We start from the raw sequence: 19816 nt of genomic DNA on the forward strand, positions 1-19816 counted from the left end.
TAAGTCATGGACCAGCATCTTGATGTCTAGTTTTTGTATGCATTTAGGTTAAATGGAAAACAAGTTGTAGAACTGTCCTGTGTGAGATATAAAACAATAATGAGCATTTCAGTGTCTAAATCAAATGGAAAAAGTCAACCACTGCATAACATTTCAGGTGATTGTTTATGAAAGCAAAGCGAGGGCAGAGGAAAGGTGACCTCCGCTGCTCTGTTGATTGCGTCTAGTCTGATGAATTTAGCAAGTGTGTAATTTTCTATATTCCATCTCATCAGAAGTGCATTATTATTAAAGAATGTTTTTATCTCTCTGTTATATATTTTTGGTTGTGTAAAATGCATCTGAGCCACTTCATCAGAAAATGGATTACAGCAATTTTGAACCAAATTTCATTAGCAATGCTGACTGCCTTTTTTTTTCCCTTTTTTTTTTTTTTTTTTTTTTTTTTTACCCCTCCCCATCCCCTGCCCAAAGTACATCCTTAGATATGGTAAAAATCACACCAGCAAGAAATCAGTTTAATTTAGATGCATTAACAATGTACTTTCTGGAGGTATTTACTTAATTGTTTGCATAATGACACTATATTAGAATTCATAAGATAGACAATCAGCATATAAGTAAGAAAATGAATGTATTTATGCAACTTTTCTTCTTCTCTGCACTTTTCCTGTAATGCACGTACAGGGGCAGTTCAAAGACTAGCTTTACCCCATGGGGCTGCTTTGCCAAAGCTGATTTGTTTGTTGCTGTGAGCTGACTAAATAAGGATCCTTACACCACCCTTCCCACTTGCTCAGTTTCATTCTTTGGGAATGAGATGAAGAAGGTCTTGAGTAAATCTCCTGTAGTTGGGGGGCTGAGGAAAGGGGGGATCAAAGACGATTGTTTAGGTAAAACTTCAGGGTCAGCCTAACTATTCAGTATACGTTTTATTTCAAGGTAAATATTGGGCTTCTGAAGTGCACATTGACTTCAACATGTTGTACGTCACTAGTAGAAAATGGAGCTTCATTCTTAGACCTGAATGCAGGGAATGCTTGGCTGGTGGGCGGGCAATCACCCCAACGTATGCCTGAACACCCCTGAGACTGTGCTGAGCTTGCGGAGAGCTGCTGGCATGGGGTGTCTAGATGCAGGACAGTGAAAGAAATGGTGAGAGTGAAACATTTGCAGCAATCCCTGTTGTTCGGTTTTTCCTGGCACCTTGGTCAAGACAGAGACGTGTTACAGAACTTCTGTATCATCCACCAGCCAGGCATGTGTTCAAGCATCCAGCCCAGAGTGGTTTCTGACTTGTGGTTTGACCAATAAAGAATTGGTTTATGATATGGCTTTCATCTTATGTATATTGACTCTACAGTAATGATTCCTGAGAACTGAAAAGAATTCAAAAGATTTTTGAGGTAATTCTGCTGTGACTGGGAGTATAGTAGTTGTGGTGTTTATAGCTTATAAGCAAAATAAGGGCATAGGAGGAGGTAAGAGTTTTAATTTGACCAATTGATATAGCTGGCAAAACCAGATGAGCTTTCAGGAACACAGGCCCTTCTTCAGGTCATTCAGTTAGGGCTTCTGTTGATACTGGTACATGCTTAAGGGTAATGAGCTGAAGCAGCTATCGCAAAGAATGTGTAGCATTAAGTAAGCTTCATAGTTGATTTGATTTGAACCTACACAGGGTATCTATTAGTCAGAAGTACCAGAGAGGAAAGAAGGGCAGGGTTGAAGCATCATGTTGAATTCAAGCCTCCTCAGAGGAGGAAGAGGACAAGCTTCCCATCTTCAGACCATCTTAATGTTGAATGGAGCATTTAATCTAATGTCACTTTGTCATCTTTGTTTGATAGAACTTTTAATGATAAGGGAGAAAAAAAAAATACAGTTGATTTTTTTTTTTTCTTGCACAGCAGCTTAAAGACAGACTAACTAGTTTCTTACTGTTTGTGCTTCTCAACTTTCAGCTGAACAAAGAAAATAAGACCTTGAAAAGAATTAGTATGCTTTATATGGCAAAACTGGGCCCAGAAATTATCACTGAAGAGATTAATATTGATGAAGACGATTCATCCACAGATACAGAAGCTAACTCTGGATCATGCAATTCTATGCATTGTCAGCAGCAAATAAAAGGTGAGCGTTGCTGCTGAGCCTACACCACCATACAAGGCAAAAGTTGTCTAAAGAATGGCAGTACTGGTTTGGACCAGAGATCGGTCTGGCTTCTGAGAGTGGTCATCAAAGGATTTCCGGGAAAGACTGTAAGAACATGGTAGGCTTGTAGTGATACTGTGTGATGTATATGGTGTATATACAGCCTGCAAAGTAAGTTACAATGCAATAGGAAGATGAGATCTACACAGCTAAGAGAGTTCAATGTTACTGAGTCAGTAAAAGAAAAATTTCCTCAGATCCTTAACAAAGTAGAAGTTAAGCAGAAGGACAAGGTCACCTTGGTATTGCTTCAACTGCAATGTCACTATTTCAAAGCTTGTAAGCAGGACTCACCATTTCTGTTTCCATTATCTACCTTTGTATGCACAAACTTCATTGATATTCCAGAGCTATTACCGAACAGCAACTTACCCAGTACAACAGTCCCTTTTTAAAACAGCAAAGCTTGGGAACATGGAAATACATTCATAAGAGAAATCTGTATTTTATTAAGAAATTTCTGGTTCTTTTTTGAAAGGCAATTTGTATTTCTGTAATCCAAAATCTACCTTCCTTTCTTGTCTAACTCTGTGATGAAGTCATTGTGATCCTGTATGCATTCCAAAAAAGGGGAATGCCCACATCCTGCATTTGGTGACAGAGAGAGAGATTAAGTGGTTTACTTTTTAAAAAAAATCTTTCACTTTTTTCTGATAGTAAGTTACAATAGCAAATGATGTCTTAAGTACAGCTGTCCTGAACTTTCAGCCTGACCTTGTTAATTGTTTTATGTTTGAATGCAGCAGCCTCAATGAAGTGGTACGAAGTATCACTGATGAAAAAAACCCAAGTGTTGTAAAAATGCTTAAAAAAAATCCCACCCAAGAAATCAGATGGCATAGTACCCTTCTATAATAAGCAGTTTTCCATTCTATAGATGTAGGAAACGAGGCAGAGAATGATGTGATCCACACCATGCAACCCATCTGAATTGGAAATAGGACTCTGGACTTCCTCCTGTCTTTTATGGGAGAAAGATGTCTAGGATACGTTTAAAGAGAGCAAAGACTCTGGCTGCAGATCAGAGGAGAACATGGTTAGGAGGGTAGCAGGGTCAAATTAGAGAAATATTTTAGAAAGGCTCTGATGCATATGCTTTTTGTCTTGATGAAGAATTCATTAAAGAACGAAGTGTGATAGGATGTTATAAAGGACTTAGAATTCCTGGCTTCTGCTCCTCTCTCTGGCCTTATTATTAAACATTAATGACCTTACTTTTACAAGTGCTGAGTATTTTTAAAAGCATTGGCATCCCATTTGCTCTAGGAGAAGATATTCCATCCCTGTGCCTGGAGAGAAGCGTGTGTGTATGGTAGCAGAGTGATCTGACAACGTGTCCCTAGCCTAAGCCAAGCTGCATGGCGTTTGTCTTCAGGGAAAAATCTGAAGTTACATCTTGGGTTCCCTGCTAAGTGAAAGACCATAGGCAATGAAAGAGGTGTTTTCAAAACTCCCCTTAATGCTTTGTGGTGTTGCCCAAGGTGAAATCTGCTCTTCTGTGCATGTTTATGATTCCAAACATTTGTGTTTTGTATTGAGGATCATGGAAGTCTTTTAGCCTTCTCATCATTCAACAAAATATTGGATGTTTCTTGGAATGATTCCTTCCCTCCCACCACTTTTCTGTAAGGATATACAACTAAGGTAGTACAGTATGAGGCTCTTTGATTAACACCCTCTCATTTATTAAAGGGATGAAATTTTATCCCTCAGATAGCAAAAAAGAGGAAGGTATCTCATACATTAGGGAAAGGTGATAGTAAAGCTGTAGTTCCTAATGGAAGTGTAGACTGGTCTCAGAGCAGTACCTGAAATTCACTTATAGGTTTTGGGTTTTCTTTTTCTTTTTAGCTGTCGTTTTGGATATAACAAGAACTGAAAACTCAACTATGTTGGTCAAGCAGTTTAGTGCACACCCTGTATCTGAAAAGAAACATTGCTTGTAGACATTTGTAAAGATTTAGGTATATGGATATGCTTTCTTCTCTGGATAATGAGGTTGATGTATGTATTGTAAGACCTGACTTAATCCAGTTACTATAAATTTCAGTGAGACTTTTTTCCCCATTAATTTCACTGGAAAGCAAAAATCTATAAACCAGGCGATTTGGTTCAAGAATCTTCTGGGAAAACAGCTCTTTTTATTTACTTTAGAATGTGTGTGCCTTTAATTTGGAGGAAAATAAATCTGAGGCTCCTGAATTGGGTGGGGAGGTGGAGGGGGCTGGGGTAGAATCAACATTTTCAATATGTGAGACCAAAGAGAATGACATGCAGCATGTCATCATCATCTGCAATTGATTAGCAACAATTTTCTCAACTCGTGGCTGGTATTCAATGAACAGCAGTGCTATGAAATACTGGAAGCAGGTGGGGAATGAGAGCACTTACTGAAAGCTAATATGTATCAATAAATTTATATTTTTGTGGTGTTATGTTAACCTAAACCTTGATATATTATGTATGCAAACTGATCTCCTGTTAAGAAGTGATTATAATCAAGTGTTTTATTCCATTGTGAATTTAATTTATTTCATATTTTGATAATTAAGGAACAAAAATTCTGAGGGGAAAATTACAAGCATTAGCTCTTCCATCAGTAAAGGTTATATTCTGACTCTGTTCACATAATGTTACAAAGACTATAAATTGGCAGCTGTTCAGGACAATTTCTTCAGTGAAAACCTCCCAAGTATTAACTGCCTGTTGTTTTGTTTATTTCCCTTGTGGCAAGAACTCATGATCCAAAAAGAACTGAAGTTCATTAATTTGTTTTAAAGGATGCCTATTAAAAATTGCTTTCTGCTACCTCCGTACTAGAGTCTCCGTGATGTGACAGTCTCCTGAGTAGGACTGAGGATACTCTGTGGTGGCAGGACTGGCCCCGTTACAGCAGGAAATGAATCATTCAGAATGCAAATAAAGACGGCAGTACTGAACGAGGCAGCTTACCTCAATAGAGTAAATCTGAAACTGTGGCCCAGTTGTAGATCTGTTACTTGACACTTATGTGAAGTTCCTAAATTATTGAGGATGTACGTTGAATACAACTGATGCTTTGTATGCAGTTAAGGTGTTTCATACTCGATTGTATTTGCATTGCTATGACATTTCCTTTGTTGTTTTCTTCCAAGAATAAAGTATATTTTTCATTTCCTTCCTCAAACTGTAGAGCTGCGAGATCAAATCGTATCTGTTCATGAGGAAAAGAAGACCTTAACCATTGAACTGGAAAACCTGAGGTGCAAACTTGTAGAAGTAATTGAAGAAGTATGTATTGTACCATGGAAGGCGAGACCACGTTAGCGTGTAGTCAGTACTTTTTGTATCTAATTTTGCTAAAAACGCTCAGTTGTGAAGTTAATTGAATACTGTCTAATCGCAAGTCCTGCCAGCCTGCCCATATGATGGAGCACTTAGGGCATACACCTAGAAGGGACTTTCTATGTCAGAGTCCAGTCTGCTGCTGCTGCTGGCACATGACTTTTCATGATCCTTCTTAATGCCCATATTATTACTCTCATCTCCCCTTCCTGACAGCCCCTCACCCATCACAGCCTGCAGCGTTTTTTTTATTTCCTTAAACCTGTGGATGTGCAAGAAATACTTTTGGAGAATGTCCAGTTTAATCACTGGTGCTACTTCATTGAGCATATCCTTGAGGTTAGCCATTGGCAGTGCCCTGTCATGGTAATTAGACCAGCAAATTGGCTTTTTGAGCCAGCAGAGTTTCATTCCTGCTTGAAAACTGGATAAGCCATGTACTGATGCAAATCAGGACTTAGTGGCTCTTCCTGTCTATGCAACACTTGGATTCAGAAAGACACAGCTGACAGCTCTTGGACAATAAACAGAGCCCAGGAAAAAAACCAAAACAGCAGCCTGACTATATTAAAATGCAAACAGTCAAGGTCAAGCTAGTAACTTTTCAACCAAGTGCTCATCCTGAAAGGTTCCAAAGATGTTATATTTGCAGCTGTGACTCTTACGTGCCATGTGAATGGGCCATGGGAGCCCCATGTGAAGGATTAGTTCACAACCCTTTAATGCCATCTGTTATGGGGTCTGTAAGTTAGGGTAAAAATGCTTTCCATCCCACTGGAAACCCTAAGATCAAGCCAAACCTAAGAAACAGAAATACTGAAAGCAAAATATTGCTTGCATTATGTCTTGCTATATGCCTTATGCCACTTACTAAAATACTCTTATTTTTGATTTGTTCTTTATACTTTTCTAGGTGAATAAAGTGAAAGAAGAAAAGGCTGCTTTGACAACGGAAGTTAATAAGCAGCAAAAACTGTTGGAGAAATGTAACAGAGGTGTGTGGTCTCAGCAGGTTCTCTAACAGTTTGCTGCATCCTTTGCAGAAGCTTCAGAGCTTTTATGTTGTAGTACAAAGAATAGGTTACAGAACAATGACTGTGGTCCAGATCTGACACTTGGCCTCATTGCTGCAGGCACTGCATAAACACATGGACTATTCTAGACTATCTCTACTCCAGGAAAATGTGATGGTGTTAATAGCAGGTTGAATGTGAGAATAGGAAAACTTTTTGCTCTGTGGCACAAGTGGCAAACTAGGGCAGGAAGGCAGTCCTTCACAGAAATGGAGTTTGAACCTTAATCTCCTGTTTTCCAAAATCATTACATCAGCCTTCCTTTTAGTTGAGGCACGGCTAATAATTTTGAATATCTAAAGACTTGGGAGCAACTTGTTTTATGTTCAGAGGGTGAGGAGGAAAAGGCAAGAGTGCTGGGAATGAGGTAAATAGGATTTCCAAGCTATGGAAGGAAAGCAGGGACTTTCCTTTACTGGAAAGAGATGAGAGGTAAAACCAGGGCAGGGAAAGTCTAAAAAGAGGTGTGACTCAGGAAAGGAAAGCTTTTGCTTAATGAAGCGAGTGCTGCCACAGGAGAAATAGTTGACCCAAAAGAAGTTTAGAGGGGAGGGGAAAGATCTTAGTGCCTTGGATTACTGTGCCCTTTTCTCTTGTTGCTTATTTAGCCTTGTAAAATTAAAAGTTGTTTGGTGAAAAGTCTCGTTGGCTGTTTCACATTTTCCTGAAGTGAAAGACAACGGGTCTGGCCAAGGTATAGTAGGACATATCCTGTAAGCTTCCACCAAGTGTTCATCTCTTGCCTCTTCCATGTGTCTGCATTGCTTAAGCCTATGACAGGCAGTACTTGAAGACTCTGAAAACAGCAAACTTCAGATAGGTTGATTAGACAGATCAGCTTGAAGAAGCCTTTGATGGGATCGTGTGGCAGATGAAAAGTTACTGAAATGTTTCCTTTTTTCTAAGCATGATCAAAAGAACAACCCATTTTTTCACATTTGCCTGTTTTTCAGGAAGGAGGAGTTACACCAGGCTAGGTTCTAATGCACAGGCAACGTAAAGCAAGATTTTTTTTTTGTATGCTTGAAATGAGCTACCAAAGTATCTATTCAGTACCTACTATATTCTGTGTCTATGCAGCCATGTCTTGGAGCTGTGTAATCAATACATTTCAGTCAGAGTTGTTGAATTTATCTTAAATCTTTCTAAGTGTGGAGGTTGTGGGTTTTTTTTTTTGTGGGGTTTTTGTTGGTTTTTTGTGTGTGTGGTTTTTTTTTTTTTTAACATCATTTTGAGAGTCAGGTGGGCTGGCATGTGTATCCCACTGTCTAAAGTACCACTTACTGTACGTAGCTTTAAGAACTGTTATGCTTGTCTCCAAAAAAGCAAGGAACTTGTGTACAACAGTGTTAGGAATCCGATGTCATTACCCTGCAAACTAGTCTTCAGCCAGTAAGAGCTAAAGCTTATCAAGAGAATGCAAGTGGTCACTGAGATGTGTTAAGAATAAGTGATACTTGAGTGCTTACAAAAGATGCTTACTGTCCTGGATTGAAGCCTGTTCAGAATGGTTTGGGGAAGCATGTCCCATGGTTCGCTTTAGCTGCCCATACGAGCCTTGCTTTTGTGAGCACAGTTTAAATATAGGCAACACAAAATTGCACTGCTTTCTTCTTAAGGCTCCTTTTATATCTCTATTGTAAAGGGACACATCAAGCTTCAGTCAAACCAGGTAGGCAAATACAAGTGCCTCCAAAATAACATAGTAATCTTTGATAGATTCAGCAAGGCTCTCTTGAGGCTTTGGTCGCTTACACCCAAAGAGGCAAAATACAGTCTGTGCTACATGATGCCTGTTACTGGAGATTTTGAATCTGGGTGGAAGGACTATTACTCTATTCAGAAGATCAGTAATTGTGTATATATATAGTGAGGTTTAGAGCAAACAGGACAAATACTGCAAAGCGGACTGTATATGGAAATGTAAAACTAGGTTACACCTTCATTCAAGGATTCATGGTACTGGGGAATAACAGCTTATCTGGGTAAATCAGTCAGTACTTTCATCTTATTTTGATCCACTCCACTTTTACTTCTGATCTTGTTTTATTCTTATAAACAGTGTCTGTGCTGGCAGTAGAGGAATATGAAGAGCTTCATGTAAACTTTGAACTGGAAAAGAACCTGCGGAAGAAAGCAGAGTCATTTGCACAAGAGGTGAGTAATCAAGAAAAAGGGATCTTGTAAAATGAAGACATTGCAACTGGGCAAAAACTACCAGCTTAGATGACTTGATTTCAATTCCCAGCTCTCATACAAAAGATGTCTTTGAACGTCCACATACTACTTAGCTAACATCTGTACTTCATCCATAAAATGGGTTTACTATTTCAACAGCATTTATAAAGCACTTCAGAATTATCCATGCAGTCTTACCTCTTTACCCTTGTAAAGCAAGGCTTTAAATTTATAATGGGCTTACTCAGCCACAACATTTCAATGTGGTATATGTAGTGGCTGGATCTGGGAAGGATTAGCTGCCTTTGTGGTGATATAATTTGAAGCACTGTGTTTTTCCTGAAAAATATGTGAACTCACAGAAAAAGCATTGCAAAATACAATCTTAGTTGAGGTTTGTGCAAGTTTGGCTGCTATTTAACATATGCCTTTCAAATAACGTACTGCAGGGAGCATTCAAGCTGAAAAAAATTGTTTCCGTTTTCTAGAAAAGGTATAAACTCCCGAAGAGGAAAATGAGTTACTGGGTAGCATTATGGAGTGGCTGGTGGTTGCTCTGATGGCTGGTGACTGGCAGTGTTTGCCTTAGAAAATGCTGACAGAACTGTTTCATTCTGTCGATAGACCAAAGCCCCATAAAATAATGAGTTTATTTTTGTTTTGTTTTTTTCTCTCATGTGCTTTTTCTGTTTGCACTCTGGATTTTGAGAGATCTGCACTTCGGTTATATTTTCAAGCTTTTCTATCCCAAGCCATGCCTCGATATTTTCTTTAATAAAAGCTGGGCTTCCTAAGTAATCATTTTTCAGGGAGGTCAGCTTTAAAGAAAACTGTTATATATCAAAATTACAGGAGTTATCAGTACTGAAATATTGTAAATAAGGGAAACATCTGATATGAAGTGGATTTTAGATTTTGAAACCATGGCTGCCAGCAAGCAGGTATTTAGCCTTCAGGAAGTCAGCTTTGTCTGAATAGAAAGCTCTTGTGCTTTTTGTCTTTGCTGCTGCTGTTTCTCTCTCTCTCAAAAAAAAATTTTAAAAATGTATTTGATAACTCCTGTTCATCTAACTGCATTCAGTCAGGGATTGTAAGCAAGGACATATATACATTTTGAACCTGTATAGAAAACAGTGAATATGCTTAGTGTGTTCTGTTAATCCTGTGGTTTTTTGCTGGGTATTTGGGTGTTTTGGATATCAACAGAATCATATAGCAACATTTTAAACAAAACAATTTTTTGGGGGGGTTGAGATAAACTGTAAACAGATTTGAAAATCTAGAAGCTAGGAGTGAGGAAGTAGACCCAGATGTTGCTTGCACTCGCTCTCTTGTGCCTGAGAGCCCCCCCCTCTCTTTGTGCCATGTACAAAGGTTGGAGAACTTCAGGGCACCTGGGCCAAGGGTACTGGTTCTCTTTCTCCTCATTCCACCTTTTGCCACTCTTGCCTGTTCTTTCCTTTGCAAGGTCACCCCGTTGACCCTTTGGGAAACCCGTTGAAGCAGCTAACTTGGCAGAAACCTAGTAACTTCTAGGTACAGATCAATTTCTCTTTCTATTAATAGGAAAATTTACATTCAGGTAACAGGATTGGGTGCTCACCCTAAAGGAGTATTTGCAAATTCAAGTATTTGCAAATTCAAGTGTATTAAGCTTTGGCAGATTCTCTTACATTCATACAGGTATATGGTATACCCTAGCTTTAGATAAACTACTGCTATCAGTTCCACTACTGAAGCTTTAATCAGTCAATGAGTCAACTTGTAATTGAAGTAAATTTAAATTTATATAGCTTGTATATATACACATACCTGCAGTCTCCTGCCTTATTGTTGTCAGTATCTCTGCCACGTGTTGAAAATGTAAGTGTACTTCAGGCAAAGCTGAAGCAGCTGACACATTTTCCCCCCAAATGAATGAGAAATGATAGAAATGAAAATTATTTACTCATTATTAAAATGTCCTGTTAACTCCCAGATTTTGAGTATAGAGATGGACTTTTCAGGGTGCTGTTAGAGTCAAGAGATGTGGGAGAGAAATCACTCAAGAGGAGTCATTTCTGAAATCAAAGAGACTACACATGCAGCCTCCTCCAAACCCCACTTTTACAGAGCTTTGTGGGATGGAGCCCAAATTCCTCTGCTGAGCAGAACTGGACACCTCCCTTTGCCATGGCTTCAGTGCCATTGGACAGTTTACATTTTGATCAAAGGCTTACTGTGTTTTTTCAGAAATAAGAACGAGATCTGCAAATTCCATTCAAATTTATTAAAGATAGAGGCGTTTATTAGTGACCAAAAGTTGTTAAACAAAATATTGCCTATGTTTATTAAGTATTCATTTGGATTTTTTCAAGACTGTTACCAATACATGCTATAAAACATTACCTTCTTGCAACTATTTTTAAATTTTAGGATACTTGGATTTGTTCATTACCCATACTTTTATGATAGCTATGTATATAATGCACTTTTTTTTTTTTAAACCTCCTGAGACAGTGCAGGCATTGTTTTATTAGTGGTGTTTGTTGACTGTAATATCTTCAGAACTGTTTTTTTTCAGAATATAAATTTCTAAGAATGTTAAGCAGGTTCATTTAGCATGCATTATTACAGTATCTATCTTGCATCTCACACTGTTGCTTTGCTTTATCTTCTGAAGTACAGAACAATTATGTGCTTCTGTTCATTAGCTGACAACAGAAGATTGTACGTAAAGGTCTTACATCTCTCAGAAATGAGTAATTTATAAATGGGTAGTTAAGCTGGTTTTCAGATCAGAAAAGAGTATTGTCTGATACTCGGCCCAGAATGTTGCTTCTGTTGAGATTCGTAACTAATATTCAGAGAGCTATACATTTTGAAAGAGGATATTTAAAGTACTTTTTGTATTTGAATAACAAACTGACAGGCAAGCTATTAAGTGTAGTGCCAAAGAAATGCTGATTAGTTGCAAACAGGTACTTTGTCATTATTTAGCTGTTGTCTCTTCCGAAAATATGGGCCCCTGTTGTCGCGGGTTGACAACGTAGCTCTTTAGTTGAGGCTTTTTGTTCCATGAAGTTCTCCAGTCCAAAATGGAGTCATTACAACAGTGAGCTTCAGGCCTGCGTTAGTCTTTCCTTTGCGTACCTACTTCTCTTCCTTTTGTATCATTCTATTCAGAAAGATTTTTGGAAAGTTTTTAAAATACAGGAGCATGTGACGACAAAGGCATTGCTCATTTGTGTTTGGGGAACTAGTAGCATTTCAAATTACTTTAAAAATCTGTTATCATTGGCCTGGTTTCAAACTGATGGTGTCCCTTGAGTGACCTGAGACATTAGAGAGACAGGCTCTGGCCCACAACTGCATCCACAACAGCAAAGCTTTATGCTCGGGTGAGGTTGTATGAGCATCCTCTCGCACGGATCATGCCGCAAGGTCGCAGCTGTGTTTTGAGAGCTGAGGTTTCTAGGATGTCCTTACAGGACCTGTTTGGATTATGCTAAGGATGCACAGGGATTTTCTGCTTTCTCTGTCTTTCATAAGCCACATGTTTTCTCTGTTCCTATAAAGCGTTTCTTGAAAAAACAAAAATCTTGCTGGATTTTTGCTTGAGTTTTGCAGAAGCCACAATGGTTGGTTGTGATAAGCTGTGCCGTGTTGAGAGAAGGAATACATTTGAGTAAAGGGCAACACTGTGTGTTCAGTGCTTTGTGCTTGACTTGTTTGGAGCACTTTGAGGAAGGAAATAGGCTCCGAGTAATGTGGGTGTCACTGCAGCACCATGGCGTAGACTTTAGAATGGCAGGCTCATCTTAGTGTTTCGTAGTACTGTTTGTGACATCTCAAACAGCCTACATGTGTCTTTTAGCTCACTGAAAGATGGACTTAGTGCCTGTGGAGGGGCTTGATTGGTGGTGGGCACGTTGTCTTTCTAAGGGGCTGAGGTATCTGAAGCTTGCCTTGATGAGGGGAGTTGGCCCACTTATTCAGATGAACCTCTTTCTCCATAGCATGGCTTCATCTTCTAGCTTTGCCCTCCTGGGGCTGCATTGCAGCTGCGATGGGAGGAGACCAGATGAGTGACTGGCACAGGCTGCTTTTCGAAGGGATGCCCTTTGTGTCCTGCCCTTCTGACAAGCGAGGAGGATTTGCCACAGAACGTGAGCAATTGGGAATGCAGGTGTGAGAGATAATGGGTGGGTGAGCGTGTGTGCAGAAGCGAGCACAGATGGGGGGGAGAGGAAAGACAAGGAGTGAGAGAGCGAGGGAGCAAGCGCATATAGGAATAAGCGAACACTTGAAAATCAGAGCTTTTGATTAAAAAAAAAATCCAATACAGCTTTAATTATAGTCATGCTGCTCGCACCACCATAATATATATTTAATTAATCAAAAATGATCCAACTTCAAACATTAGAATTCATGCTCTTTAGAGGTTCTAAAGAAACTGAGTAAATATTGTCAGCCATGGTGTGGAGAGGGGGAAGGAAAAAGAAAGAGGGTTTGAAGTGAGTCACAATCCATTGTCAAAGGTACAGGAATCTGCATAAAAGAACTAAATAAATAGAGTGTGTAAGGGGTGGGGGCATGGAAAAATCTGTACCTACCTGAATAAAACAAGATTGTTAACACAGGAATCTTGGCAAGCTTAACCAGAATTCTAGTGTCATGTTTTAAGAGACACTAAGATCTCTCAGCTCTTTGTGGAGCAGTTTATAAGAAAACAAAGGAAGGCAGAGAGTATCTTGAAGGCCATCACAATAATATAGAGGCTAGCCCTGAAAAGCACTCTTCCACAAAGATGAGCAAAATACAATACATACAGCCAAAGCAAGCCAAAAGGGGAGGAACACAGTGAGAGAAGTAAATTGAAAGTCTTAGCCATGTAAAAATCCCAGGAGTTTAACAAAATAATCTGGCATAAATGGTTTATTAAGCATACGTCCTGCCTTGCAACTATATTTTGTAAAGTGAACAGTTTATTACTGTCGTGTGTGCTGGCATGGAGACAACCCCTGCACCTAAAGTTACTCTGGCAACCTCCCGAAGAGGCAGTGTGCTTTCAAAGTTAGCATTGAGCTGTTGTTTTCTGTCCTCTGTATCTTGGATAAATAAAAATGAAGTGTCAAACTGATGAGCAGGTTTGTTGGGGTTCCTCTCACTTTTGAGGCTAGTGTAGGCTTTTTCTCAAAACACGCAACTGGAAAAAAATGAAGGGTTTCCCAAAGGTTTATGGTTATCTGTAAAATAGTTTGTGGTTTGAGAGCTTGAAAGGCTGCGTTCAAAGGAAGCATGATCCAGATGGATTAAAAAAATAAAGTGAATCTGTAACGTGCATAGTTCATCTTCTCCTTGACTTTCCCTCCAATTCTCAATACTTACAGATGCATTAAAACAGCATACTATACCTATGTCTGTGTTTCTCAGTAACTATTACACAACAACATGTTTGCATTGAACTTGTTTACCTCAAAATGCCACTGTCCCATACCTGGCCTGTGCACAGCTGACATCACTTAATCTGGGACTGAATCTTCCCTTATTGAAAGATAACAGGTGGCTATCATTTTATAAGACTTAGGAAAAATTACTGTCATTCTTAACAGATGTCTGCACTACTCATGAGGTTGTGTGCAATGGATTTGGTTATCTTGATGACATGAGCTCCCAAAGAACTCTTCCTCAGATGCATTTGTGACCTTTTGGGTTAATTTGTGAGGGCTTTTGCATTAACGTGCTACATCTGTGAGTGGATACTGCAAAACCAGCACTCATGGAGCAACTCTGTGCTTACAAGTACCACAGTCTGTGCATTACCAAGGATAGTTTGACAGAAACTGGTATCTGAAGAAAATTAATTTGCAGTCCAGCTGACTGAACTGGAAATAATAATTAAAGAGACATGATAAGTGGTTAGTACTTGAATTCTCCTGGGCTTGAATGTTACCACTTTGGAAGCATGATGCAACACTAATATGTTTCATCAAGCTTTTTCCCAAGAACAGGCTTGTGAAATGGTAACAGATGTATGCTCTAGGAAGCTATCTCTTTGGTCTCTTTCTTTTTTTATTTTTTCCTTCTCTTTTTTGTTCAGGCAATTAATCTATTGGGAAGAAAAGTGAAGAGGTTTCCTCCTTTTTCATGTGGTATATGATCTATTTCTGAATATATTAGAAGGTGTCTAAACGCTGTAAGGCTGAGCGTTATAGAATGTATCACTATACTTCTACCATGGCAAAAAGAAAACCATTAACTGCAGGAAATGAAGAAATAAGTAACAATAGAGATGATTTTTTCCCCCCTTATTTTGGGCCTTGGGCAGTTATGCCTCATAAGTGAAGAATGAGTGCTGTAGTTTGACAAACCCTTTTGTACAGAACAGGCTGGTAAAATAAACAATACTGTGTTTTTAAGGAAGTCACAATGCTGACGGGGATTCAGTTTTCTCACACTCAAAATGCATGCTCCAAGCACCTCTGTGGTGAGAAGCAGATGATGGACGAGAAGTAGGGTTAACTCACCTACTCCAGTTCCCCTATTCTGAGTAAATTAGACCTCTTCTTCTGAGCCACAGAACTTACTAATGCTACATCTTGTAGCTCTTTAGAAATAGTGCCTTCAGAAGTTGTCTGGCAGTTAGCCAAATAACTGAAGCAACGGTATTGTTTCTTTACTAGTCTAAAATTGATGCGGGTCTTAACAAAAACTATTAGCCATAAAATACTATGAATCATCTAGAGAGAGAGGAGTGACTGTTGGCTACCCATTACTATGCGTATGTCCTTTTTCATGATCATGTAGCTCAGTTTTCTGTGGCAGTTTGAAAATCCAACTAGGGTTAGTCTTTGGCTCCTCTGAAGGAGGAATTCTATGAAGGTGACAGCACATTGCCAGAAATGCATTGTTCTGGTTTTCCATACTTCACGTTGGTTTTTTTGTTGTTGTTAAAGAGAGTCTTGTCCTGTGCCCTCCATGCCCTTGATATTAGCCGTTTGGGTAATCTTCTCTTTCTGTCTGACATCACGTGATGGTTACTTTCCATAGAAGCAGTTCCCAGGCGGGGAAGAATATAAGCACCGGATACAAAATAGATCAGAGTAATGCCACATGCAATTAAAATTAAGCGTGTGCTGATTAAGTTTTCTGGATTGTGTCCTAACTGCAGAGCCCATTTATTTGTTGTAGCTTTTTTCCTGAGTAGCACTTCAGACACCTGTCAACACACCGAACCACAAGGGATTTGTAACTCATATGAGGCCGATATCATTGCTTGATGTGGAGCATTGAGCCTGAGTGTAGAGAGAGCTTTTCTAGGTCAATGTCTAAACTATGGGTGTGTTTCTTAATGTGCTTTAATAAGATACATCTGTTTCTCAACTCGTCTATCAAAAAAACCCACTAGCCATTGTTTCCTGATGTAATATTTATATGCAGTGAAACTCACAAGCCCAGGTGTCCTTGATAATACAGTACAGTTAAGCAGTTACAAAGTTAGAGTATATATATTTATTTTTTTCCTGATTGGCCATTGAACTAAAATCCACACCTGGATTTATATTTTAAACTGAGTACCTCCTGAATTTACAGCTGATAGTGCCCTGTCAAGCCATAATCAGACCAGATCACTCTGTCCCCATCACATAAAATCCTTCAAACAGCCTTTTCTTTTGGGGAGATACAAGTACCTTGACCCTACCTCTCTTGGGACTTATTGCAGGTCTGAACACAAGGCTATAAGGCTTCAGGGTACACATAATGCAAAAGACATCAGCTTCTGTAAACTGTGACAAATGTAAACAAGTGGGTTACCACTCCATAAGGATGACTTACTGATTTCTCACTAGGATGTGGGGGGGATGGAGCAGTGCTGCCAATGATTGAAATCAGGGCCAACTGCTCAGTTGACTTATCTTCTCTTTTCTGTTTGAGACTTCCGAAGTTTGACTCTGCCTTGCTACGTACCTTTTGTTATTCTATTCATAGTGGGTAGCGTTTGGCACTGATTTTTATTTTATTTTGTGCAACCAATGATTACCTTATTATAACAGTGCTGCTGTATTGAGACATTCTTCTCCCTTCATAGCTAAGACAAAAAAGTTATTCCACATAGTGAGTATCCAAATGATGTATAAGATGGAAATGTGGCAACATACGGATATTAAAGCATTTCCTTTGGCCTCATTTTGCTCCTGGGAGAAGAGTTAGTTGGAAAGCATCCAGTTATACCCTGAACGCTACTTGAACGAGGATCGAAGTTCCCAGGGACTTGACACTAACAGAGTTACTTTCTAACTTTTTTAATGAGGAAGAATTCCTTTTTCAGCTCTGGTGTAAACAAAAAGCAGCTGCAGCGAACGCTCTGTAGGGTAATGGTTAGAGCAGGGGTCTGAGAATGAGGTGTGGCCCCATTAAGGTCAAAGGAAAAACTTCTGTTATTTTCAGGATTTCACTACCTTCTCTTTCCCCCTCCCCAATGCTTGTGCAAACTCTGCTGATGGAAAGTGGCCAAGTCCCAGATTTCCTGCACTTTGAGGCTTCTGTTTGTAGACTCATGAGCAAAATATAGGTAGCTCGCTTGCACAACACTTGGAGATTTTATAAATGAAAATGATAGATGTAACCAAACTATTGTCCTTTGTGGTCTGCCTTTAGTTGCAGTTGTGGTTTCAGTAGATTCCTCCAGCGTCAACTTACGTTTCTTGCATTGATTGGGAAACTCTGCAGATAATTGTCTAGCAGGTGGCAAAGTCAGAATGAATCCATCAATTGGTTAAATTCCACCTAGTCTAAATAATCCTGTTAGTAGCTGTTTTGCCCTTTCAGCAGTCACTTTAATTAATATTCAGGGTTGTGTAGGCAGTCAGGTTTCTGCCCTGCTGAAGCAGGACTTGATTGTTTTAATTTTAAATTAGAAGTCATTTCTGAGGGTCTTTTTTGTCCCATGTCAAACACACAGAGCGACGTCTCAAAAACTTGCAATCAGTTCATCACCAGCTCTCTTTCTGCTTTCATCACCAGCTCTCTTTCTGCTTTATCTGCCATGACCATCTTGTCTAGTTTTGTCTCTTCCATTTGGAATATGCTGGTACTTCAAAGACATGTGTGTAAGTAACTTCTGAAATGGATGGGACTCCCCATCAGAAAATTATTCCCATGTAGCTGATTGCAGCATTAAGTTATAAGCAACGAAGTTTTTTGTGGTGGAGAAGACACTTTCACGTATATTGTAAGCAGGAACTTTTTACTATGTCATGAAAGCAATTTATAAAGCTAATTGAAAATGCAGGACTTCATGTGAAAACTTCTGAATGAAAAGGTTTTCACCCAGGTCTTCAAAATGATTTTTTTCATTTTGTTGCAGAGGAGCATGAAACAAAGTGAATATGAATTTTCTACATCTGGTGAAGTATCTGCTCAAGTTGAAGAAATCAAGTTGCTGTACTTGATTTCTTCTTGTTTTGGCAGCTTTCTGCTCCCTCAGGCTGGAACAACTCTGTTCTGTTGGTTTTAGTGGCAGAAACTCAGGGAACAAAAATCTGGAATTATCACCTCAAACTATTTTTCAGATTCCAAAAAAATGAAACCCAAGTTTTCACTTTGCTTTGAAAGTTCACAGTAAGTAAACTGATGTTTGCTAAAGGTTGGCTTCTAAAGAGATGTTGTTTCCTCAGGGTTAAATAACTTTTGACTGACTTAACAAGAAAGCAGGAGGCTTTGATTCAGTATTGAGTTCTTTAGCAGTGATTTAGAAGCCTTTCTAAAGTATGATGTTTCAAAGATACTCTTTCTTTTAAGAAGATAAAATGTTAAACAAATAGATGAGTTGTAATACAAAGGCAAACCTTTACGTGTCGAGGTGGGTAGCTTTGATTCTGAATTTTCTTGCCTTTGAATTGTTTTTGCCACAGCCCTACTAGTGTAAGGTAATGCAAGCATAATTGATTTGACTGGCAGAATTTTGGGATAGGGGGCTGATGTCCAGTGCACATTTACATTACGCCACAGTGGTCTGTGTATTCTTGTAAATTTGTTTTTGTTTGTTTTATAACAAAATATAGTACTAGAGCCTGTATTCTTTGTTTCCTCTTCATCAAATACTTCCAGTCCTTTATTGCCTACCCCCATGGCACAGCTTTGCCCAATGAAGTGTTCATTGTAGGTTTTATTAGTATTAAGGCCGCATCAATTGACTCTTCTTGGCACGCAGGGTCAAGCAGGCTGCGTTGTGAGTTAGAAGTTCAGCACGGTCAGCAGGCTTCTCAGTCTGTATATACAGCTAGAGAGAGAGTTGCTTGCTAAGAAGACTCAGTTTCAGTATTCATGCAAAGCATTGGGTGGAATGCTTGCCACAAATCTGCATCAGCTGATATATCTTTAAAATCCAATTGTATTAAAATAAATAAATAAATCACATAGCATTGCAGTAGCACTGGATGGGAAGAAACCATATGTTGTATCTGTAATTTTGGTTTGTGAATAGATAGTATGGGAACCTGAAAAGATCTCTTGGAACTTTTGTATTTCTAATACTTTATTCTTAAAATATCTTCTTGCTTTTGCTGTGCTATACAACAGTGTTTTTACAGTCTGAGGGAGTGTCTGCATTCTGAGGCTGTTCTCTGTTCTCCTGCCATAAGTGGCATGCTTTGCTGGCCTGTGCACACTCATCTGAAACCTCAGCATGACCCAATCCCTATTTCTGCTGTAAGAATAGGCACAGCTGAGTTTGTCAAGAGTGGAAGCCCCTGTTGCCTGGGGGGCAGCCCTCGACCTGAAAGAGATGTCAAGATGCAGAATAAATTCACTAGGAATTTTTTTTGGCAGGAAGCAATCTTTTTTTTCTGAGTTCCAAACAGCCTGGAGGGAGCAGAGCTGTCTTATGGAAACTGTGTGTGCTGAAAACCTCCGCACCTCTTAGGTGAAGCCTAGAGAAATGTGTGATATTTTGATCAGTGTCAAGTCTCTAGACTATTTGATTATTTTTTTTTCACCCTAATGTATCCATTCCCCACATCAAAAATATAACTAGGGAAGAGGAA

At 39.2% G+C, this 19816-nt stretch overlaps 1 protein-coding gene across 3 annotated transcripts in view; it reads left to right on the forward strand.

Moving 5' to 3' along the window:
• The window catches only part of SHTN1 (shootin 1), a 66731-nt gene that overhangs the window by 22489 nt on the left and 24426 nt on the right, over window positions 1-19816 (forward strand). For all 3 annotated transcript variants that reach the window (XM_075504476.1, XM_075504474.1, XM_075504477.1), the window contains exons 5-8: window positions 1965-2133; window positions 5387-5484; window positions 6452-6533; window positions 8674-8768. In XM_075504476.1, coding sequence (XP_075360591.1) covers window positions 1965-2133; window positions 5387-5484; window positions 6452-6533; window positions 8674-8768 — 444 coding nt within the window. The remainder of the gene's footprint in view (window positions 1-1964; window positions 2134-5386; window positions 5485-6451; window positions 6534-8673; window positions 8769-19816) is intronic.

This window comes from Mycteria americana, chromosome 6, assembly GCF_035582795.1.
Source record: "Mycteria americana isolate JAX WOST 10 ecotype Jacksonville Zoo and Gardens chromosome 6, USCA_MyAme_1.0, whole genome shotgun sequence".
Taxonomy (NCBI): domain Eukaryota; kingdom Metazoa; phylum Chordata; class Aves; order Ciconiiformes; family Ciconiidae; genus Mycteria; species Mycteria americana.